This window comes from Barbatula barbatula (genome assembly GCF_947034865.1).
Source record: "Barbatula barbatula genome assembly, chromosome: 23".
Lineage (NCBI taxonomy): Eukaryota > Metazoa > Chordata > Actinopteri > Cypriniformes > Nemacheilidae > Barbatula > Barbatula barbatula.
The window spans coordinates 598,390-624,720 of record NC_136786.1 but is presented as its reverse complement, the minus strand read 5'-3'; the positions used below and the strand labels follow the sequence as shown (position 1 = coordinate 624,720).

At 42.6% G+C, this 26,331-nt stretch overlaps 2 protein-coding genes across 2 annotated transcripts in view; one reads left to right on the top strand and one right to left on the bottom strand.

Annotated features, from left to right (window-relative positions):
- Positions 1–274: 274 nt before the first annotated feature.
- On the bottom strand, positions 275–2,182 carry lrrc30a (leucine rich repeat containing 30a). The gene has a single exon (XM_079447707.1). It carries the CDS (start codon positions 2,080–2,082, stop codon positions 1,204–1,206), a length of 879 nt encoding a protein of 292 aa, XP_079303833.1. The 5' UTR covers positions 2,083–2,182; the 3' UTR covers positions 275–1,203.
- Positions 2,183–19,763: 17,581 nt separating this feature from the next.
- Positions 19,764–26,331, top strand: part of lama1 (laminin, alpha 1) — a gene marked incomplete at its 5' end in the record, with an annotated part of 23,367 nt that continues 16,799 nt past the window's right edge. The window contains 4 exons of the mRNA XM_079487948.1: positions 19,764–19,827; positions 22,095–22,265; positions 22,521–22,633; positions 25,904–26,146. Of these exons, the coding sequence (XP_079344074.1) occupies positions 19,764–19,827; positions 22,095–22,265; positions 22,521–22,633; positions 25,904–26,146 (591 nt within the window). The remainder of the gene's footprint in view (positions 19,828–22,094; positions 22,266–22,520; positions 22,634–25,903; positions 26,147–26,331) is intronic.

The following is a 26,331-nucleotide window of genomic DNA, read 5'->3' as shown; positions in this document are numbered from 1 at the left end:
GTTTATACTCTTAATACATTCAGATACTGGACCAATGGGCTATAACTTTGCTGCCTGTCTTGGCTGGTGACAAGTGTTTATGGATATGTAGGTGTGATCAACGTCTTCCACTTTAAAAGAAAGAAAGAAAGAAAGAATGACAGACTGTTTAGGCCAACGTAGGGGTTGACAAAATCTTATTATCAGGCCCAGTGGGTTATTTTACAGTCCAGTAGCACTGTATGAATTAAATAAACACACTGATTTAAAATAAAGATAAAGCTTCTTTAGTCCTGATCAGTTTATTATTTTGTACTTAATTTTCTCATTAACATTGACAACAAAAACAGCAGCAGGTATTTTTTGTCTATATGTTATCGTGTAGCGCAGCAGGAGAATATAATCCCTGAGAGTGCGATATCACACTGAAGGGGTTTATTCCGCAATAACAACAGTCACTTTAATTCACTGATCCAATGACTGTTTACTTTCACTGTTTTTGACATAACCTTGTATATCACTTGTAGCCTTGCGCTGTGTGAGAACTGGCGCCCACATGTGTACACACTTCGAGAGAGGAATCGATAGAACGTTTAAATGGGGAAGTGTTTTAAAACCCATAAAATCATCTTTCGTGATGAAAAACAACAGCAATGACTGTAGGGAGGCCCCTCCTCCAAGCCTGTGGCCCTAGACTGCCCTGCCTATAGGAAGCACCGGCCCTGTCTGTATGTCAACCGTTGACTTGTTTGTGTGTCATGCAATTTATCATCTGAGAAAAAGTTGACATTTAATTGATCCTTTCTTTATCTGTTTCTAAAAATGGCTGAAACTTTGTAACTCTGTCGAATGCTTTCTCATTTACTTTCCTCCATATGATGAATCACTTCATTGTTTTTATCACAACATTTTCTTAATTCCTAAATGTAAATCTATCTGTATATGTCAGTTTGAATACAAATATCACCTAACTAAATAAATATAAAGTCATCTTCATCGAGTCCGATTGGTTATATTTTGTTAGTATTCATGTTCTATTGGCTTTATATGACATGATATCAAATGTTCTGTCAACACACAGATTCTTCAGACGCACAAACTCTGGTTAGAAATAAATAAATATCATTCCAATACTGTGTCTACGTGAGGTTCAGAATCAAATCCGCAACTCTCAGAGACGGACAGTAAACAATCCCTCAAGGTTCTTTCAAGACGTGCAGTGTTTCATGTAAGCTTAAGATAGTTGTAGAGCGCCTGCAGACCTCCTTCCAGGACATCTTTAATAGGCTTGAGGAGAGGATTGTGTATGATGTGAAGACCTTTATCCAGCGGGTGGCATGCTAACCTCTCCAGACCTCTGAGCCGGTGCATCTCTGCAGGAACGTTCTGAATATCATTAAAATCCACATTCAAAAGCTCCAGCTTGGTCAGACAGCAGATCATCTTGGGAAGCGAGTGGATGCAGTTTCCCTCCACGATGAGGATTTTTAAATCAACGAGAGCCTGGATCTGATCTGCGATGTTTTCCAGTTTGTTGCAGGCCAGCTGCAGAAACACAAGGTTCTTCAGGGTGTAGACGCACCCCGGGATGTGTGTTATTTGATTGTGACTCAGGTTGAGTTTCTTCAGTCCGCTGAGGGCCGACAAAGATGCCGGGAGTCCCGTCAGCTGGTTGTTGGCCAAACTCAACACCTCCAGTTTAGTGCAGCAGCCCAGTTCTTCAGGAACGTTGCTCAGATGGTTGCGGTAAGCAAACAGAACCTTCAAGTTTCTGAGCCGTCCGATTTCAGGAGGCAAGCTGGTCAACTGATTCCCCCAGAGATTCAACACCACCAGATTCTGCAGCACACCCAGAGACGACGGGACGGAGCGCAGGAGGTTGAGCGACAGGTTGAGCTTCTGTAGTTCTGTCAGCTCCCATAATTCCTCTGGAAGTTCCAGCATGCCACGGCGAGCCAAGATGAGTACCCTGAAGCCGAAGTGGGTGACGGTGTGTTTTCTGATCCGTTCAACCGTCGGAAGATTTTCATCCTGACCTGCGCTCTTTCTTCCCGATGTCATCGCCTCCTCGTCCGTCACATTCCTTGACTGCGTTCCTCCCATTTCTGCTCTCCTTCACAGATAATGCTTCTCATCTAGATCAAGTTTTCTTTATATCCACTTGACTTCTCCTGATGTCTTCTACAAGCAAAGAATCACTGACTGATCTGCCTGGAAGAGATATGAAAAACACACACATCTACGTCCATGTGTGCGTGAGGAAGCATGCTGACGGTGGAAGTTCTGAGAGACGATTGGAAACATATCGCATGTCAAACAACATTACTGTGGCAACACTTAACAACCCGCCCTGCAGTTGCTCCTGTCATTTAAATGTGATAAGTGCCCCTGTTGGAGGACGGGGTGAAATATGATGTTGCTGTAACCTTCCCCCTTCACTGTTGACCCAAAATAAAGTAGAATTAAATCCAAGTTTATGATAAACATGTTTTAACAAAATGAACTCTATCAGGGCCAACAGTGCAACATTCACATCCTGAATAAACTCATCATATATTTATGGATCAAGTTCATTGACTCTCATTGACCTGCTGACTTGAGCGGTTGGTGAAACGAATCTGTTTCTTTGCTGAGTTTCTTTTCCTTCAAGAAAACAAACTGTAAACACACTCATTAAATCAATCTTTAAATGTCATTTAGACCTTCAGTTGTAAGCTTTAACTTTCTCGCCGTATTAAATAACCAGAGATGTGGATTAAACGGTGTTTGTATGAGGTTCAATATCAAGTGGCATTTGTGGGCCATCTGGATCTTGGCCGTGAATCTCGTGTCCCGTTGCCAAATAATCTGAAATTTCACCCGAACAGAAATACTCGAGAGAATCAATGCTTCAGAGTAATGTATGCATGTCGATTCTTTTCCTGCCAAATACTCTCAACACCTGAACTCTATTATTAAACATTAAAGCCGGTTTAGTTGGTTGTTAAATTTCAGCTGGCATTTGTAAAGCTACAGACAGTCTAAAGTCAAATGAATAATTTTGTCTTAATCGGGCTAAACAGAGATTTTTTGTTCAAAAAAGTGAACTTTCCTTAATTCTCACATTAATACATAATTATATTCCATAGCCCTTTCCACAACAGCTGTACCAACAGCTCAAACAAGACAAAGATTAAAACACATTTTCTAAAAGTACACTGTCAATCTAACAGGAAACATTAAAGAACAGAACAAAAGATCACAGCTGAATCCATCAACCAGTAAACTAACTAATAATAAACCAGTAAAGAATCTGACCTGCTCACAGCCGTATGGATTTTTAAGACCCTCTTGAGTTTTCAGAATATCCCCATCACTGTTTGACCTTTGACCTTGAAACTGGGACAGAGAGAGAGACAGAGAGACAGAGAGAGAAAGAGAGAGAGAAACTATGATCTGACCGAAGACACACAAAAACAAGGAGCGAAAACTCTAAGCTCTTTATAAAGAACTCTAAGCACTTTGTAAAGTTTATAATGACACATCATGACATGAACAGTGTTAATAATTATGTGCAATCCTGGATCCAAGACATGACCTTGGCATTGCTAGCACAATTCTCTAACCACTGAGCTACAGGTAAGTAGTAGAAAAAGTCTCATTCATTCTCTCACAATTTGACCTTTGAACCTACAGACTTCGTTTAGCTTTAACCCGAACCAACCAACATAAATAAACTCTGAATATTTGAATATCACAAACATGCTAAACTTTTATTCAAACATGGTTACAGACGCACTGGCACGTCGTGTTGACCTCAAGGGTCGTGAAGAAATAGCTAGCACCCTCATGTGACAACGTCTCCTTCGAGTCGCATACTGTTACTGTCATCCACCCTGTTAAAATTCAGGTCCCCAGGTCAGCTTGGACATTTCTTGGAGGAGTTCTGTCATTCTTCCCTGAGGTGGTCCTTGGAGACTTCAACATCCACCTTGAAAAACCACAGGCTACTACCTGACTGCTTCGTTTGACCTCAAGCGATTTCCTATTAAGCCATAAGTCTGGTGATCAACAGGTCCGCTGAGAGAAAGTGGCGTAAATCCTAAGATCCTATTGACCTCTGGCTCTATCAGTCTCTCCTCTCTTCTTTCTCTGATGATGCCTCCTCTGTGAACAATCAGAACTAAAATCAACAACTCGCCTGACTTTCTTTAATACCTTCTCTGCTCTTCTCTGCCCGCCTATGCCCTCACCTCCATCGGACTTAACAGCTGAGTATTTTGCATCTATCTTCGTAAAGAAAACGACCACCATCAGCAGTCAGTCCTCTGCGCCACCGCCTCTTGACCACGGCCAATCCCCAGACATGCTCACTCTCGCTTTCTCTCTCTTATCTGAAGATGACTTTTCTAATGTCATTGCTTCTAACCACCCGACTAGATCCCATCCCCACCCATCTCCTCCAGGACATTTTTCCATCATCGGTTGCTCCTGCTCTGACGCACATTATCAATTCGTCTCTCACCACTGGTACATTTCCCAAAGTCTTCAAAGAGGCCGGTATTACCCCACTACTGAAGAAAACCCACTCTTAATAATGCACTGTAAGCAAACTACAGGCCACTATCTCTCCTCCCCTCCATAGCCAAAAGCTTTACTCCTTTCTCACGCAGAACAACCTCCTGGACAGCAAGCAGTCTGGTTTCAAGATCGGTCATACCACAGAGACTGCACTGCTATCGGACATTGAAGCCCTGAGACTGGCAAGAGCAGCCTCTAACTCTTCTGTACTCATTCTATTGGATCTATCTGCCGATCTTTAAGAATCATCTGAAAACACATCTCTTCTGCCAGAACCTGACCGATCACTTCTGACTTCTATCTCTTTTCTACTCTTTCTATCCTTTGTATACTGTGATAGGCTATATGAGACCAGTTTTACTGCGCTTATGCTTTTTGTTGTCCTTATGTTGTTCCAATGGCTTCTATTGTTTGTAAATGTTGTTTGCAAATAGTTGTGAATTGTAAATAACTTTCCTGTAGCTCAGTGGTAAAAGCAGATGTTAACAACGCCAAGGTCGTGGGTTCAGATCATCTCAAGGTTGGACTCCTGCTATGCTCTCCTTGCAGGTCTTCCTGCAAAGGCTATCAAACCACTTCAGCTGGTTCAGAACGCAGCAGCACACCTCGTCTTCCAACAGCCCAAAAGGGCTCATGTAAGGCCCCTGTTCATCACTCTCCACTGGCTACCGGTTGAAGCCCGGAATAAGATACAAGTCACTGATGTTTGCATACAGGACTATAACTGGATCTGCGCCTGCATACTTTCACACCCTCCTACACTCCTACACCCCATCAAGAACCCTGCGTTCAGCAAACCAGCGGCGTCTTGTATTGTCTTCTCGTAAGGGCACTAAATCCCTTTCCCGTTCATTCTCCTTCACAACTCCTTCCTGGTGGAACATTCTTCCTAATGCCGTCCGGTCAACCACATCTCTCACCACCTTCAAAAACTACTTAAAACCTCTTCTGTGAAAACTTGAAAGAAAAAAAAAGTACACTAACCTTCTTCTCTCAACAGGCAGTGGTATAAGGGCTTTTGTTGAAACTAGTAACTTTGTATTAGCACCTATTGTACTATTGCTCTTTTATGACATATCACTTATTGCTCTGTGAGCTCTCTGTAAGTCACTTTGGATAAAAGCGTCTGCTAAATGACTAGATGTAAATGTAAAGCATCTGCCAAATGTGTTAAGCGTAAATAGCATACAGCCAAAATGATGTGCATCACTTACAGTTAGATCAAGTTCATGTTAAAGGGTAAAAATTACATCTTAAAGAAAAGTGTGAGGACAACAAAGAACACTGACTGGACTGATTTCTACAACAAATAAGTTTAATCATTCCGGCCTATATCAGAATCAAGTCACTGATGTTTGCATACAGGACTATCACTGGATCTGCACCGGCATACTTTCACATCCTACTACACTCCTACACCCCATCAAGAACCTTCACACCCTCCTACACTCCTACACCCCATCAAGAACCTTCACACCCTACTACACTCCTACACCCCAACAAGAACATTCACACCCTACTACACTCCTACACCCCATCAAGAACATTCACACCCTACTACACTCCTACACCCCATCAAGAACATTCACACCCTACTACACTCCTACACCCCATCAAGAACCTTCACACCCTCCTACACCCCATCAAGAACCTTCACACCCTCCTACACCCCATCAAGAACCTTCACACCCTACTACACTCCTACACCCCATCAAGAACCTTCACACCCTCCTACACTCCTACACCCCATCAAGAACCTTCACACCCTCCTACACTCCTACACCCCATCAAGAACATTCACACCCTCCTAAACTCCTACACCCCATCAAGAACCTTCACACCCTACTACACTCCTACACCCCATCAAGAACCTTCACACCCTACTACACTCCTACACCCCATCAAGAACCTTCACACCCTACTACACTCCTACACCCCATCAAGAACCTTCACACCCTCCTACACTCCTACACCCCATCAAGAACCTTCACACCCTCCTACACTCCTACACCCCATCAAGAACCTTCACACCCTACTACACTCCTACACCCCATCAAGAACCTTCACACCCTACTACACTCCTACACCCCATCAAGCACCTTCACACCCTACTACACTCCTACACCCCATCAAGAACCTTCACACCCTACTACACTCCTACACCCCATCAAGCACCTTCACACCCTACTACACTCCTACACCCCATCAAGAACCTTCACACCCTCCTACACTCCTACACCCCATCAAGAACCTTCACACCCTACTACACTTCTACACCCCATCAAGAACCTTCACACCCTACTACACTCCTACACCCCATCAAGCACCTTCACACCCTACTACACTCCTACACCCCATCAAGAACCTTCACACCCTACTACACTCCTACACCCCATCAAGAACCTTCACACCCTACTACACTCCTACACCCCATCAAGAACCTTCACACCCTACTACACTCCTACACCCCATCAAGAACCTTCACACCCTACTACACTCCTACACCCCATCAAGCACCTTCACACCCTACTACACTCCTACACCCCATCAAGAACCTTCACACCCTACTACACTCCTACACCCCATCAAGAACATTCACACCCTACTACACTCCTACACCCCATCAAGAACCTTCACACCCTCCTACACTCCTACACCCCATCAAGAACCTTCACACCCTCCTACACCCCATCAAGAACCTTCACACCCTACTACACTCCTACACCCCATCAAGAACATTCACACCCTCCTACACTCCTACATCCCATCAAGAACCTTCACACCCTCCTACACTCCTACACCCCATCAAGAACATTCACACCCTCCTACACCCCATCAAGAACATTCACACCCTCCTACACTCCTACACCCCATCAAGAACATTCACACCCTCCTACACTCCTACACCCCATCAAGAACATTCACACCCTCCTACACTCCTACACCCCATCAAGAACATTCACACCCTCCTACACCCCATCAAGAACCTTCACACCCTCCTACACTCCTACACCCCATCAAGAACATTCACACCCTCCTACACCCCATCAAGAACATTCACACCCTCCTACACTCCTACACCCCATCAAGAACATTCACACCCTCCTACACTCCTACACCCCATCAAGAACATTCACACCCTCCTACACTCCTACACCCCATCAAGAACCTTCACACCCTCCTACACCCCATCAAGAACATTCACACCCTCCTAAACTCCTACACCCCATCAAGAACCTTCACACCCTACTACACTCCTACACCCCATCAAGAACCTTCACACCCTCCTACACTCCTACACCCCATCAAGAACATTCACACCCTCCTAAACTCCTACACCCCATCAAGAACCTTCACACCCTACTACACTCCTACACCCCATCAAGAACCTTCACACCCTACTACACTCCTACACCTCATCAAGAACCTTTACACCCTACTACACTCCTACACCCCATTAAGAACCTTCACACCCTCCTACACCCCATCAATAACCTTCACACAGTACTACACTCCTACACCCCATCAAGAACCTTCACACCCTCCTACACTCCTACACCCTATTAAGAACCTTCACACCCTTCTACACTCCTACACCCCATCAAGAACCTTCACACCCTACTACACTCCTACACCCCATCAAGAACATTCACACCCTACTACACTCCTACACCCCATCAAGAACCTTCACACCCTCCTACACTCCTACACCCCATCAAGAACCTTCACACCCTACTACACTCCTACACCCCATCAAGAACCTTCACACCCTCCTACACTCCTACACCCCATCAAGAACCTTCACACCCTCCTACACTCCTACACCCCATCAAGAACCTTCACACCCTACTACACTCCTACACCCCATCAAGCACCTTCACACCCTACTACACTCCTACACCCCATCAAGAACCTTCACACCCTACTACACTCCTACACCCCATCAAGAACATTCACACCCTACTACACTCCTACACCCCATCAAGAACCTTCACACCCTCCTACACTCCTACACCCCATCAAGAACCTTCACACCCTCCTACACCCCATCAAGAACCTTCACACCCTACTACACTCCTACACCCCATCAAGAACATTCACACCCTCCTACACTCCTACATCCCATCAAGAACCTTCACACCCTCCTACACTCCTACACCCCATCAAGAACATTCACACCCTCCTACACCCCATCAAGAACATTCACACCCTCCTACACTCCTACACCCCATCAAGAACATTCACACCCTCCTACACTCCTACACCCCATCAAGAACATTCACACCCTCCTACACTCCTAAACCCCATCAAGAACCTTCACACCCTCCTACACCCCATCAAGAACATTCACACCCTCCTAAACTCCTACACCCCATCAAGAACCTTCACACCCTACTACACTCCTACACCCCATCAAGAACCTTCACACCCTCCTACACTCCTACACCCCATCAAGAACATTCACACCCTCCTAAACTCCTACACCCCATCAAGAACCTTCACACCCTACTACACTCCTACACCCCATCAAGAACCTTCACACCCTACTACACTCCTACACCTCATCAAGAACCTTTACACCCTACTACACTCCTACACCCCATTAAGAACCTTCACACCCTCCTACACCCCATCAATAACCTTCACACAGTACTACACTCCTACACCCCATCAAGAACCTTCACACCCTCCTACACTCCTACACCCTATTAAGAACCTTCACACCCTTCTACACTCCTACACCCCATCAAGAACCTTCACACCCTACTACACTCCTACACCCCATCAAGAACATTCACACCCTACTACACTCCTACACCCCATCAAGAACCTTCACACCCTCCTACACTCCTACACCCCATCAAGAACCTTCACACCCTACTACACTCCTACACCCCATCAAGAACCTTCACACCCTACTACACTCCTACACCCCATCAAGAACCTTCACACCCTCCTACACTCCTACACCCCATCAAGAACATTCACACCCTACTACACTCCTACACCCCATCAAGAACCTTCACACCCTACTACACTCCTACACCCCATCAAGAACCTTCACACCCTACTACACTCCTACACCCCATCAAGAACCTTCACACCCTACTACACTCCTACACCCCATCAAGCACCTTCACACCCTACTACACTCCTACACCCCATCAAGAACCTTCACACCCTCCTAAACTCCTAAACCCCATCAAGAACCTTCACACCCTACTACACTCCTACACCCCATCAAGAACCTTCACACCCTACTACACTCCTACACCCCATCAAGAACATTCACACCCTACTACACTCCTACACCCCATCAAGAACATTCACACCCTACTACACTCCTACACCCGATCAAGAACCTTCACACCCTCCTACACTCCTACACCCCATCAAGAACCTTCACACCCTCCTACACTCCTACACCCCATCAAGAACATTCACACCCTCCTAAACTCCTACACCCCATCAAGAACCTTCACACCCTACTACACTCCTACACCCCATCAAGAACCTTCACACCCTACTACAGACCTACACCCCATCAAGAACCTTCACACCCTACTACACTCCTACACCCCATCAAGAACATTCACACCCTACTACACTCCTACACCCCATCAAGAACCTTCACACCCTACTACACTCCTACACCCCATCAAGAACATTCACACCCTACTACACTCCTACACCCCATCAAGAACATTCACACCCTACTACACTCCTACACCCCATCAAGAACCTTCACACCCTCCTACACACCCCATCAAGAACCTTCACACCCTACTACACACCACCAAGAACCTTCACACCCTACTACACTCCTACACCCCATCAAGAACCCTGAACCCTGATTTTTAGCCTCCTTGTCAATGCACCCGAAACCCATGCCGGACCAACCGGTTCAAGGTTTTTTAAGATGCAAAAAATGATGTCTACATATACTATGATTGCTGTGTAATGCATCCCTTACATTATTTCTTACATTCTGCTCCTGAAGATCATTGGCTGTTTTTTCTGCCAGTCACTGACACACACCAGCAGCTAACAAACTCTCCGTTCTGGCATATTTACTCAGACACAGGTCCAGCTGGGTGACGTGCTCACTGCTGCCCCAGGCCTTTAGTTGAACTGAGAGAATGTTTCCAGACTGGCACCAGAACCGGGCCTAAACCAACTGCAAATGAGCTTCAGCTGTGAAAGAGTCTGTCTGCACCATCAGAGTTTTCAGGTTTTAACTGAAGCCAGACAAAGCACAACCAGAGACCAATCTGATGAAGACAAATACAGCCAAAACTGTCACTCCTACAGAAACCTCATGAGGAACCAGTACAGAACTTCATACAGAGAGACTGACTGAGGATATAATGATATTTACAGATACAAAACACTGCAAAAAGCTTTGGGTCATGACCGAAAGGACAAGATCCCGGATACAGGCGGCTGAAATGAGCTTCCTCCGCAGGGTGGCTGGGCGATCCCTTAGAGAACCCGGGAGGAGCTCGGAGTAGAGCCGCTGCTCCTCCACATCGAGAGGGGTCAGCTGAGGTGGCTTGGGCATCTGTTACGGATGCCTACTGGACGCCTTCCCCGGAAGGTGCTCCGGGCCCGTCAGACCGGGAGGAGACCCCGGGGAAGACCTAGGAAACGCTGGTGGGACTATGTCTCCCGGCTGGCCTGGGAACGCCTCGGTGTCCCCCCGGAAGAGCTGGAGGAAGTGTCTAGGGTGAGGGATGTCTGGGCATCTCTGCTTAGACTGCTGCCCCCACGACCCGGCCCCGGATAAGCGGTAGAAAATGAATGAGTGAATGAATGAAAACACTGCATTTATACATCTGTTGACTACAGATTCATAAAGTGAAAATATCTTACTTTAATACTCTTCAGATGAGCCACACCTGAAGTCACTTTCATTAAATACATTATGGTCCGGTTCCACAGAAGACTATGCCTTTGTTAAATTAGGATATTTAAAGCGCTTTTAATGACATACCTTAGATAAAAACAGTACTGGTGTGCATCTTGAGACAAAGCAATGGCACTGACATATTTAAAGATATGGCAAGGCAATTTATTTTCAGTCAAGCCAGCTCAAACTTGCCTTTTTAGTCTGGGACTAGTCTTAAGCCTTGTCTGGGTAGGGCTGCTTGATTGTGACAAAAATCATAATCACAATTATTTTGGCCAATATTGAGATCCTAATTATTTAACACAATTACTCACTAACTTTTGAAATAACCTAGAAAAAATACTGACTTTTAAACTGTGAATTCAACTGAGAAATAAATGTAAAGAAATAGCACAGCTGAACCCACTATAAAGGAAAGATGTGCGCTGTGGATTTATAACACAAGAAAAGAGAGGATCCTTGCTAACACATAGTTTTAACTCGATTATTTTGTTTGTTTAATTCTTGAAGGCCAAAAAGACTGGTTAACAGACCTAAAGCCACAATATGTACATTTGCCCCTTTAGATGGTGCACTTTCAAAACAACAACAAATGGCGAAGCTAAATGACGTAATGTAGGAGAGTGGAATTATGGGACATGTTTTCTGTCGTGATGTGTGAGGAGAAGAACCCAAGTGCAGGCAGACACGGGGATGAAGGGGTTAACAAGGACTTTAATAACAAAATACAAAACAAACACCCTCAATGGGGAAAACACTAACCAAACTAACTCTCAAAACAAATACTTCCCACGTGTGGGGCAAAAATAACCAAACACAAAACTTACTAGATAACTTAACAAAACACCTACAGCGGACCAGAACATGAACAAGGCACTCTATATACAAGGCAGCGAAACATCATACATGGCGTACAGGAACAGGATACAAGTAAAACGAACGAGCACAAGACAATAGACATGAGGGCATCTTATAGGAAAACTAACAAAGGAGATAACAATGGGCAGGTGTGGGTAATGAGACACAGGAGGAAAGCAATACTAGGAACGAGAGGGGCGGGGCCAATGACGAGACAGGAGAGAACGCATATTATGTAGGGATGCTCCGATCCGATATTCGTATCGGGTATCGGCGTCGATACGTAATAAAATTCTAGATCGGGTATCGGTGCAATTTGTCACCGATACCCGATCTGACATAAAATTTGTGCTAGACGATGTAAAAGTTCATGGAGACACCGGCGCTTAAACTCTCTCGTGTGCGGCTGTGCATTGCGCAACGTGCGACATCATACGCTAGCAACGTGCCAGCATACGCTAGCAACGTGCGACATCATACGCTAGCAACGTGCTCTGTACGTAGTGCACGTGAACAAGTGAACACATATAGCAGCGAACAGCATGGAGCGAGCCAAAATATCTGTCATTTGGAGTTATTTTACAACAGCTACGCCAATAAGTTCCACCGCTTTCATTGTTATGGATGGGCAACCGCTGTCCGTCGTTGCGAATAATGGCTTCAGACTCCTTATAAACCACCTGGAGCCGCAGTACGACACGCCGAAGCGTAAATATTTATCTGATATTTATCTCTACCTGAACTGTACCGAAAAGTCTGCAAACACATATCCGAAAAAATTAAAGATGTCAATGCGGTGAGTTTTACAACAGATATCTGGAGCTGCGACGTGTCGCTTTTAAGTTTAACCGCACACTGGTTGGATGAGAATTTTGTGCCACAAAATGCCACGTTAAATGCAACAAACATGAGCAGTTTTACTAAGCTAGCGAAGCTAGTGTTTTATTCATATGTTTCTGTGTTGGATGTTAAACTAAAACTTTAGTTTAGTTAAGTGGACTTTGCTTTAGTGACTAAAGCATTAAAAAGATCTGATTCATGTTATTTTAAATATATCTAAAGCAGTAAAGCTATTACTTTTTTTGCTCAATTTCAGCTGCTTTATTGCGAATTGATTTTTAAATTATTTTTGCACTTTCTTAAAAATTATTAAGAGATTTTGTTTCCATTTATTTATACCCGTTTATCGAGCTAGTGAAGCTGTTGTTTTATTCAGCTGCTTAATTTGCACCTTAATTTTGAATGTCTTTTGTCCAAAGATAGTGAAAAGTTTTGTTTTATTTTTCATTTGTTTTGCACCGGTGCTGGTTTAATAAACTATTTACTACATTTTTGAATCATTAGTTTGTTATTTTGTTTTACGGGGTCAGGAAATTTATGTTAAGTCGAGCCTGATGTCTTGCACAGCAATGCACATAGTTTATTAAGTAATTGTGCACTTTACATTTTTTACCTTAGTATCGGATCGGTACTCGGTATCGGCCAATACTGAATCTCAGGTATCGGAATCGGTATCGGAAGCAAAAAAGGTGGATCGGAGCATCCCTAATATTATGTCCTGATTGACAATAATATGTTTCTCTCCACATAAAACACGTGGGTCTGTCATGATTCTGCCCCAGACCAGAAAACCAAGACAAGATTAGGCAGAATCATGACAGTTTTCACCATCCAGAGGCGTATGGAGATCACCCATCATGTTCACGGACGAGGTAATAAATGAATTTTATGTTACATCATCGTAATGAATTAGCTTGCAAGAAATGTAATGCTACGTTAGCCTGCAAACGATATTGGACTTTTTCAATTGATTTAGTAGCGTAATGCTACACAGTTTGACGTGTTCAAAACAGTCGTTGTTTAAAAAGTAAGCTGTGTTTATGCTTTTTGGGGTTTCCTCGTCAAAGACTAATCGTGATCTATAATAACAGAACAACAGATGCTGTATGAGCACTTCTGCATTTGTGTGTTGCTGTATTTTCTACAAGCGGAAACTGAGGGTCGTGCGGAGGAGCGGATAGTAAGTCACTGATATGAGACAAACACAAGAGAGACAAGAGACGGGACATTAGTTTAAATAAGTTTTTCTCTGGATCTGCACATTCTTGGGGACATTTGGGATCATGTAAGTACACAACTGAAAATGTGAAAGTGATTTGTGGATATTTCATAACATAATTATTCCATAATATGGCTTTAATGTTAAAATATCAGTTACTGTTGCTCATCTAAAGAAAGATAATAAACTCCTTCAAACAGTCTTTTAGAATCTCTTATTAGAATCTCTTATAGTAATAATAACTGCAGTAGCCTCAGTATTTTGCCAGCAAGACAAAAGCAGAAAGTAAAAGGAGAAGAGGGCTCCAGTCCAGACAGACTGCAGTGAGTTAACCAGCTCTTTTCTGCCCCCTGCTGGAGAGCTGATGTCACTGCTCACATCTGAAGTCTATCTAATTGTGTAGATACACAGTTATGAGTTATTATATTACTGAAACAGACTGATCATTTGAATGACCGGTTTTCTCTAATCGCTGTTAATAAGAACTGTGATTCATCCTCCTGTATTTCAGGTTGGTCTCCAATAGATGGCAGCAAAGCTCGAACAAAGAACAAACAAATATTATAATAGTTCAAAGTAAAATCAGATAAAGGTATAAACTCAGCTATAGAGAATGAGGCATGAAGAGCATCCTTGAGAGTCATCAAATGCAATAGCACAATAGGTAGAGATCATTGCCTCAGCAGCATTCAATTATACTGATAAAATGCTTGAATGTTTAAGTCACTTTAAATGAAAAGCGTCTGATAAATCCATACATGTAGAGAAGGGGGAGGCTGCAGACCTGGAGCAGGCAGTTTTACACCCCTGTTTTGACTTATTCGTCCAGTAGGGTGACACTGTCAATTATGAACCACCAGAACAGACCTAATAACAGATAACTCCATCGTCCATCGCAAGTTATGAAGGGAAAGTGACCTATTTGTCAGTAATGTTGACCCATACCTGAAATGTGAACTCTGCATTGAACCAATCCAGAGAGGAGTGAACACACACACACACCCGAGCAGCGGGCAGATATCACTGCAGTGCCCGCGGAGCAAACGGGGTCAGGTGCTTCGCTCAAGGGCACATCAGTCATTACCTGCCGGCCCTGAGGATCAAACTGGTGACCTTCTGGTCACAAGTACGACTCTCTAAGCATTAGGCCACGACTGCCCTTATGGTAAATAATCTGCTTTGTTATTAAGTCCAACATGTATAGTTTTTCAACGATTCATTGATATCCATATGAATTACAACATATATGTATGTGTCATTTATACTCCATACTTATTTACCACTTATTTGAGGTTAGCTAACCGCATATATGCTGACTCGATATCTCGTACTCATTTTCATAATTGTTTTCTGTTTCATTTAATTTTGTTGTCTGTCTCCAGCCTTTTCTGGTAAGATATTCCTCTGACCCTGTTTACATTAAAACATACTACAGTAGGCTTATATGTATGTAACCGATATTTAAATTTACCTGCACAAGAGAATGAGGCACAAGTACTTACGTTTTTTTATTAATGTAAGTCGTCAGTCATAGATGATACAACTTTCTACAAAACGCAGGAATCCATCATCTGTGCTTTGGCAAATCTTACCATGCTGGAGGCTGAGGAAGCCTGTCATTGACATATAGTGTGTAAGGATCTTATAAAGGAGATATGGTCAAGCATGACATCATGCCATTATTTCCAATAACAGGTTTGTGTACAACTTTAAACTTTCTTTTATCAGTGAGCTGGAGGAGTTTGACAGGAGGATTAAAAACTCATTTTAAAGAAGACCGGCAACCCAACCCATAGGAGTCATTATTGAGAACCATCCTATGATGATCATCGATCCTGTTTTTGATAACGGTCTTAATAAATAATATTGTTCACAAGAAACTTGTCTTTTTTTCTTAGAAGACAAATGACCTTAGAAATGTCTTAAAGCTGTAAATTGTGTTTTTCTTCATTAACTCGTCTGCAGGACACTGTAATAAATGCACGGCAGATATGTAATTGATGGTTCATATGATTGCACTTAATGTCTGATGGGCTAAATATGGTTAATATTTGAATGTAACTTTATTTATGCCTATACATTCACAACAAACACTCTTCTGTATATAACTAGTAGATTATATATAATGGTTGTAATAATGAAGACCGTTAGTAGATATCTACAAATATTTTTGCATCAATACAACACCACAAAAACATGGTAACTACGCTTTAACCATAGTTCATTTTCACTGGTCCAGAACCACGTTTAGTTTATATATTTACTTTTAATCTTTACATTTTTATTGAACAGTTTGATTGGGTTAAAATGTTTTGTTTAGTCGTCCAGCTCCCCCTATTGGACAAATAAGAGGTAACAGGGGAAAAACTGCTCCAGATCTGCAGCCTCCATGTGCGCATGATTTATAGATCTTATATACATTGACACCCTCCTCGATGTAAACATTAAGCGCCTTTACCCATCAGCCATTGGTCTGCACACAAACACAAGGTCTCGCTGTTTACTGACCTTAGAAGAGTCCGTGTAAAACATTACACATTAATGAATGACTTCTCTGAAACTTTAACATGATAAACTCGCTTCCGGTTTAAACTACTCACACGTTACTTCCCTGCTGAAAAATCCAGCTAAAACCAGCCTATGCTGGTTGGCTGGTTTAAGCTGGAAGTAGCTGGTTTAAGATGGAAGTAGCTGGTCTCCCAGCCTGGTCAGGCTGGTTTTAATTGGTCTCCCAGCCTGTCCAGGCTGGTTTTAGCTGGAAGTAGCTGCTATAAACTGGAAGGTTAACTGGTCTCCCAGCCTGGCTAAAGAGTCAAGCTGGTCTCCCATGTCTTCCTTGGCCAAGATGATGTCTATTTGACTCAATAGCAAAATCAGTTTGTTTCACTTACTGACAAGGTTAAATAAAGTGGCTAAATAATAAAGATTAAATTATTGTTGATGTAAATGATAATATCATAATCTATCTGAGAAGACCCTAAAACTAATATAATAAAGTGGTTTTAATAATAAATTATAGCATAAATCTATAGCATATACTGACTCGAATCAGATTTAATTCTGATTCAATTCACCAATACAGGTCTGAACCAGCTATAACTAGGCACACTAGAATCTTCTCAGTTTGGAGCTGAACTCACTGACATTGTTCCAAACCTGTTCGTTTCAGCCTCAGTCTATTTCTTTTTCTTTAAAGCAATGCAAATGATATTTGACAATGTAACATTTGTAGAAAGCTGATGACTTATTAGAATTTCATACATCATATTTCATAATTCTTTTTATCGATAACTGTGCTTTACAGAAAACACTAAAGACTGCTGAAGCAACTGAAAAAAGAAAAAGCCTTCTGAAAAATTTGGAAGAAAGAAAAGCCAAAAAGAGAGAAGTCCCTCTTTTTGAAACAGACCCCCCACCTATCAAGGGCATGTTTCTAAATTAGCCACAAAGACATGACACTATAGTTTGCCTTTTGAAGTAGTTTTACTAGTTAAAGAAATCACACATTCATAATCACATTTTTTTCAAATTTGTTTCAGTGACTGGCTGAAAAAAGAAGAGAATGAGATAAGAGGGAGAAACAAGTGGGCTACTACTTATCCCAAAAAATACAGAAAGGAAAAATAAAATGTTTATAATTCTGTTATTGATTATCTTCACAGTTCATTTTTATTATAGTTGTTAGCTTTGTGTATGTATCGGTTAGAATATCAACTAATTCTTTTCACTTTTAAGGGGCTGCAAAAATGTTTTAAAGGTTGCTTGTGGTCCTGCAGATTATTCAAAGTAAATTTAGAATTATTTACATTATTTATCACAACACCCACTGACAGGAAAATTGTGATCAATCAATCAAACAATTAATCTGACCAGCCTGGTAATCTTAAACCAGCTAAAACCAGACTGGGAAAGTGTCCAAAACCCCTCTAAAACCAGCCTGATAAACCAGCTAAAACCAGGGCTGGGTGACCAGCTAAAACCAGCCAACCTGACCAGCTAAAACCAGACTGGGAAAGTGTCCAAAACCCCTCTAAAACCAGCCTGATAAACCAGCTATGACCAGGCTGGGTGACCAGCTAAAACCAGCCAACCTGACCAGCTAAAACCAGACTGGGAAAGTGTCCAAAACCCCTCTAAAACCAGCCTGATAAACCAGCTATGACCAGGCTGGGTGACCAGCTAAAACCAACCAACCTGACCAGCTAAAACCAGACTGGGAAAGTGTCCAAAACCCCTCTAAAACCAGCCTGATAAACCAGCTATGACCAGGCTGGGTGACCAGCTAAAACCAGCCAACCTGACCAGCTAAAACCAGACTGGGAAAGTGTCCAAAACCCCTCTAAAACCAGCCTGATAAACCAGCTATGACCAGGCTGGGTGACCAGCTAAAACCAGCCAACCTGACCAGCTAAAACCAGACTGGGAAAGTGTCCAAAACCCCTCTAAAACCAGCCTGATAAACCAGCTATGACCAGGCTGGGTGACCAGCTAAAACCAGCCAACCTGACCAGCTAAAACCAGACTGGGAAAGTGTCCAAAACCCCTCTAAAACCAGCCTGATAAACCAGCTATGACCAGGCTGGGTGACCAGCTAAAACCAGCCAACCTGACCAGCTAAAACCAGACTGGGAAAGTGTCCAAAACCCCTCTAAAACCAGCCTGATAAACCAGCTATGACCAGGCTGGGTGACCAGCTAAAACCAGCCAACCTGACCAGCTAAAACCAGACTGGGAAAGTGTCCAAAACCCCTCTAAAACCAGCCTGATAAACCAGCTATGACCAGGCTGGGTGACCAGCTAAAACCAGCCAACCTGACCAGCTAAAACCAGACTGGGAAAGTGTCCAAAACCCCTCTAAAACCAGCCTGATAAACCAGCTATGACCAGGCTGGGTGACCAGCTAAAACCAGGGCTGTTTTTTTCAGCAGGGTTGAATCAGTCCAGATCGATTGTGATTGACGGGTGCACACAAAATAATAACACGGACAACTGTGTTACCTTTAAAGGTGTGTTTCTTATAAATGAGCCCTTTATCACGCGTGTGTTGTTTAATCATCTACATCTCAACACGTCTGACTGGAAAATAAAACGCGTCGGTAACACTTGTGTTAAGAACAGCAGCTCCACGCGCCTAAATACAACATATAACGAATATGAGGGAATGAAACATGAATACCTGAGTCTCTGTGAACGGGTGAAAGAATGGTACGTCCCGGAGGGTGAGCCCCCCTCACCCGGACACATGGTACACTCCGGTGGGATCCCCTGTAGCTGCGCTGAATGAAGGAGACTCAAGTGTGAATGAGACAGAAGAAGAGCGGGAGGAAGTTCATTTCAGCTGTGGACTTTAATACTGCGAGTTTATCACTTATCATTCTGAAGTGACTGATGAAGATGATGAAGATGCGGGTGCTCGCGCTGGTGTGCGCGTCACTGATGTGTGTGGAGGGCCAACAGAGAGGTGAGCGCACATGCCGTGTTGTTTTATGGGAACTTTCCATAGAAATAATAACTTCTATACTATACAAACTCTATTTTCGATTCACGAGCCCTAAATACAACCATCACATTAATAATCAATGTTGTTTTTCCTCATGCGGTTCATCATAGAAATGTTCCCACAGGATAGAAAACTGTCTATAGGGGGACATTTGGTCCTCACACTGTAGGGTTTACCCAAGTTACCACACACACACATACATACTGACAAACAACAGTTAAAAACTAAAACATGTTTGTTGTGTCAAGTGATGTGTTTACATTTATCTGAGGTTTGTGATTGATTCCTAACAGAAACTGTTGGTGATCTGTGGTGTCTGTATACATTGATCATTATTAATTAAGGTTTAATATGTGCTGTGGTTGCAGTATTTGCACAGACACACTATTGATGTGATTCCTCACCCTCATGTTTAATGTTGTTGTAGCTGTGACCCATTTGAGTCCTGCGGGGTTTAAGGGAAGTTGACGTGTCATGTGATCAGTCTTGAGCTGAATGTATATGTGACATTAAAGCGTTCTGCATGTGTTTGCTATAGTCTTTTATTTCTGCGCATGCGCTCGCTGTTTGTTTCTCAGTCTGACCGTGACTCTTATGAAGCTTTTCATCTTATTTCAATTTCTCATATTTTCATAAACGTTAAGTGTGATGAAGTGATGGACTCAAGTTACACCACAGGAACAAAACATGTTTCCATCTAGAACAATCCTAGAGAACATAAAACAGAAGATCTGTGTTGAATTGTTATCTAGAATCAGAGGTTTCTGAATTGACTGAATCACATTGTCTGGTTGTTATCAGATCTGAAGACCGACTCTGTTCACATGTAAATTCTGCAGATCTGTCCTGGAGACTCTTTGATGGGCTTAACTACTTTTTTTCAAATGGGATTTTACACGTTTTTAATCTCCTCTTTAAATGATGACTCTTTCACTTCTATATTCATAAGCTTCTTTCAGTTTACAGCGTATACAATCTTAAAATGGAGGCATCTGCAGAAAGAGGTCATCTCATTGTTTTGTGTGTTATGTTTTGACTGTCACTCGTGCTTTTTGTAATAATCCTCATTATAGAAAAACGTTTAAAAACAAAGAACTTCTGTCAAATTGAATTAGAGCATTTTTGTTTGCAACTGATTTTATGATGAAATGATATGTTTACTTGACTGGAAGCTTTCTTCAACCTTCTGACCAAAAGGCTTTAGAGAATGCGAGGCGTCAATTATTCCTGACTCTATTGTGTAAAGCTGCAGTAAACGCAGACCCCCGCTTTCCCACTAAAGGAACACATAAGCTGCTCTGACGGGGGTCTTCTTCTTGAAATAAAACACATCCTTCTAATGTATATCTCGCCTTTGTAAGATGTCTTCCTGCACTGCGGTTTAGAATTGGTTTTATGTTGGTTCTCAGTCGTCTTCATTTTATGAGCCTAAAATAACCAAACATCCAGCAAACACATCTACTGATCTTTATTTAGTCAGAAATGAGTTTTATCTAGTCGGAAAGATTGGTTTGTAACCAAAGACAAGGGTGTTTGTTTGTGATTGCGAGTGTTGATGGATGTTCAGCGAGTGGTCTAAATGCGACGGAGCGCAGCGGTGGACTCGCAGCGTATCTGTGACATGCAAACGCAGGACAGATGTCTCACAGCAGTCTCTTCATCTGTGTGCTGTTTGAAGTCTCTGTGTGTTCCGCACTACAGGGGTCCATCAAACACCCCAACATACACACACATATGTCCTGTGGGTGAACAGAAACCTGAGCCGTGTCCACACAACCATTGAAGGATTTGAGCTTCTTTACTGGGCCGTGGAAGACACAACCCACATCACAATCATCTCATCAGCAACCCCTGCGATCACATTCATGACCAATCGTCATGTTTAACATCATCTTAAATCTCTTACATGAAAGGTGACTTTCAGGATTTCATTTAGATTTGGAATCTCAGAATGTTGTTGTGTTCTTGAGTTTGGGAGTCGTGGCATTGGTCATCTCAATCTATGACCCTGAAGAGTAGCCCACCTTCATCTTCTTCATGTTCCCCTCTCATGAAGCTGTCAGTATGGATCAGTCAGGACTCTTGACGTTAAAGAGCTGTTCATGAGAATTGATTGCTGTCTGACACGTGCGTTATTTGTGTCATGACGGACGGGGGGACGAGGTCACTCTTCAAAGAAACAAATGTACAGATGTGGTTTTTGAAACATTCTCTGTCTGTACTTACAGGTCTGTTTCCTGCTATCCTGAACATCGCAAGCAATGCAGATATCACGAGTAACGCCACATGTGGTGAACCCGTTTCTGAGATGTACTGTAAACTAGTGGAACATGTTCCTGGAAGACCAATCCGTAACCCTCAGTGTCGCATCTGTGATGCTCGCAGCCAAAATCCTAAAGGTAACGTCAGCTCATCATCCACTTTTAACACTGTAGATTCACAGTATATAGAAGCTGAGACTTCATGTGCATTCCTATCTAATTCACAACTAAAGGCCATTTATGCATTTGGCAGACGATTTTAGCCTAAGCGATCTACATTTGTGAGGGAGTATGTTACAATCCCTGGGATGGAACCCATGACCTTGGCATTGCTAGCATGCTCTAACCACTGAGCTACAGGACAGCTAACGTTTTCTGGTTTATTATTAACAGAGCAACACCCCAGCACTAACGCCATCGATGGCACCAACCAATGGTGGCAGAGCCCGAGCATCAAAAACGGCCGTCAGTTTCACTGGGTCACCATCACTCTGGACTTAAGACAGGTACACATAAATACTCCTTTAAAGATACGCTGTTGGTTTTTTGTAAGTCTATGTCTGCTTCAGTGAATTTGGGTATCATCTGTGTATTATTACAGTGTGCTTTTTACACTATTAAAACGTGTCACGACAACATACGCTTTACATAAAGTTCTCAAAATTGACATGTACAGTCAAATTTCATCATAAGTGAATATTTCTGCAGCTACTTTTTTTTACAGTGAATGTATATTTATAGAGCAGATTTCTGTTTAATGTAGGCCAAGATGTGATGTCATGGATTTTGTGTAATAATATCCATCCAGCAGATGCTTTTATCCAAAGTGACTTACAAATCAGAACATTTAACCATCAGGGATCAGTGTGTATGTTGTGTGCTGGAATGTTGTGGTTTAAGGTTTAGTGTGTCTCTCTCTAGACAAACGGAGTGTTGTTGTGCGACGGCCCCTGAGGGTCTTTAATCTCTTCAGATCTCCTCCATTCAGACACACAGGAACCCCCCCCCCCAGCTAGCTCTGCTAGGGTACAATTAGCACAGCATTCAGTTTAACAGCAGTGTCTACGTAAAGATGGCAGGTTGAATGTAGAGAAACTGAACCGCAGCGTAACGTCTCATGTTAGCAGGGAAGTTTTCTGTGGAACACACATTCCTTCAGCAGCTCAACACAAAGACGGTCACATGATCGCGGGTCACTCGTGTGTTCATGTGCAAATTAACCTTCAGCTCTTTTGTTTAGTGGAATCTACTGCAACATCCAAACAGTGCGAGTTCAGCTTAGTTTACTTTAGGTTTTCACTGTATCCAGTTAAATAATGCTAAATTACAGAAATGTTTCAGAATTCAGTATAATTCACACAATAACATCATATCAGGATGAAGATCACTGCCTGATACACTCACTGTACTCGGGTACCGCAAGAGTAGTTCATGTAGTTGAAATAATGAAGTCACCTCACAAGAGATTACTTGGAGAACATCTGATACAGTTTTGAAGATGTTCCAGTATTTCATTAAAGATTTGATTCCTGTCTGGACTAAACCACAAGCCCCGTAGAAACATCACTGAGGTCTTTGATTTATAAACTCCCGCTAACTCAGCGTTTCTGTGTAGATCTGCTGATGTGGCACTAGATGAGAAATCTGACCACAGGCATGTCTGCAGTAAAGATGAGTCAATCTATTGTCTGTCTCTTTACTGGGGCGGGGGAAACGGGCATCATTGGGACGACCCCAGTGACCCTGAGGCTGTGAGTGCAGGATTACACATGCTAATGTCACACACCTGGAGAGAGAGAGAGAGAGAGAGAGAGAGAGGGGGGGGGGGTGCACTCGTGTGACTCTACCTTGAATCTTTCAACACCTTAAAATCACATCACACATCTCCTCTCTCAATGCTTTGACTCCACACGATCCTGTAGAATACAGAGATGAAGTTTATAAGCGTCAATCACAAGTAGATCACACCGGAGGTGAAACACGATCATAAAACACATCTTCACGCCCGTGCATGTGTGTGGGCCGCTGCAGCTGTTGAAGAAGTGTTTGGACATTAAATGTGTGTTTACATTGAGACCAGTGTGAGATGTTTGTGTTGTCTTGTGTGTTTGGACAGCATGTGTTTATTATTTAAAGATGCTAATAGTGTTTATTCCAGAGATGAAGGATGTCGTTAATGAGTCTGTGTTTCTCTTCATTGTTAATGACACTCTGAGTCAAGTTTGTGTGTGATTTCTGTCTGACTTTATAATCTCAGCAAGGGCTTCTGTGTGTTTTTTTTGTGTGTTTGACAAATCCAGACCCCCTTGAGTTAGGGCTGTGTTAAAAATATAGATTTAGAATTATTGGATGTGATTAAAATCATTGAAACACCCGCCGCTGGAGGCATGTAATGACGCGTGTCTCTTCACCGCTCGCTCATAATACAGTAATGTGTTTGAAAAGAAAGACGAGGAAGAGCCAAAGTAAATGTGCGTGTCATAGAAAGTGAAGAGCAAAGACCTGCTTAAATCTTACAGCACCGGTCACATTTATACTATTATATCTAGAAATCCATCATCTATTTGTTTATGAATGAAATCTATTTACTCTGACGGCACGTTTATGTATATATTCATATTTATACATATTGTCTATGTGTAAACCCTGTTTTAGAAACAGGGGTCTCTGTTTAAGGACTTGAGCTTTTGCCACTTTATACTCTTTCTCAAAACTACTTTGTGCATTGATTTGTCAGATTAACTGAGAAGTAGTAATGAATGAGCAATCAAAAGTATATTTTGCTCTAAATCTGTAATAAAAAATGTACCCGTATCGGGGAGCGTGTCGTGGCCTTGTAGCGGGATTGTTGTTGCGATAAACAGCCCTACCTTGACTGTATCTAGACACACGCAACACATTGTTCTATATCTGTGAGGTCACAGGAAACATATCATGATTTATTTTGTCTAATGTGTAAAGTTTAGACTGTTGAAGTGTCAAATTGGTCTAAACATCCGTCAGTCGCTGGTCATAATGTCTACATGTTTTTTAACACTGTTCTTCTGTGTTTCAAATCTTGAATCCTCTTTATAAAGCTCTATCCTTTCCCAGCACTACACCAACCATAGCCTATGATTATCACAGGTGGATCGCATATACTTCATGTCAGGGATGTTTGGATGGAAACAGTCGTCTGTAATTTATCATTTCACATTTCCACTCGTTGATGTTCCTTTAAGGATTCTGGGATGTCTTAGGGGTTACAGATCAAAGTGTTTATAAACTCTCATTACCTGCAGACACACACGTTCAGTTGTTTGTTTATGTCTCACTTTTACATTGCTAAGCATCCAGTAAACACAACACTCGACAGACTGAAGTTATGAAGTTAAATGCAGAAGATTTCAATCCAATACGTCATTGTATGTCCCATTTAAGTCCATAAACTACATCAGATGAAATGTGAAGTGTTTGTGTCTGAAGAGAAGATGCACACGTGAAACAGATGTGATGAGCTCAGCTGATGACAGACGGAGGTCATGAGAATGTAAACAGTGTAAATGTTGGATTGGTTCTGACCGGAGGAATGAAGTCAGACAAGTATGTTTACAGAGACACCCTCTGTTAGGTCAAAGGTCACAGGATCATCACACTGATGAAGAGCTGATGATTGAAAACAATCTTGAGTTGCTTCAGCGTGGTTGGAAAGTGTCCTCAGAATTAAGTCACAAACCATCCTGATACTTGAATGAAGCTCGACGTGACCAGACGTCTGTTTTCTCTTTATCCTGCAGGTCTTCCAGGTCGCTTACATCATCATTAAAGCAGCCAACTCTCCACGACCCGGGAACTGGATTCTGGAGCGTTCTCTGGACGGAGTGAACTTCCAGCCTTGGCAGTATTATGCTATCAGCGATACAGAGTGTCTGACCCGATACAACATCACCCCCCGCCTCGGCCCCCCTACATACAAGAGGGACGATGAAGTCATCTGTACATCATACTACTCACGTCTGGTGCCGCTGGAGCACGGCGAGGTGAGCGGTGCATGCTGGGTAACACGGCTGGGTCACAGCTGTGTATCTTGTCTGAATGATCATGTGTCAATAAGAACACCGTATGATTTGGGGTGGAGTTTCAAATGGGTTTGTTTCATTTGTGATGTGAATTCTGAAACAATACTTACACCTCGTGGTGTTTAAAGAACTACAGCAGTTAACAA

What these genes read in the sequence shown, in the direction of transcription:
- lrrc30a (XM_079447707.1), bottom strand. Translation starts at nt 2,082, where the DNA reads ATGGGAGGAACGCAGTCAAGGAATGTGACGGACGAGGAGGCGATGACA.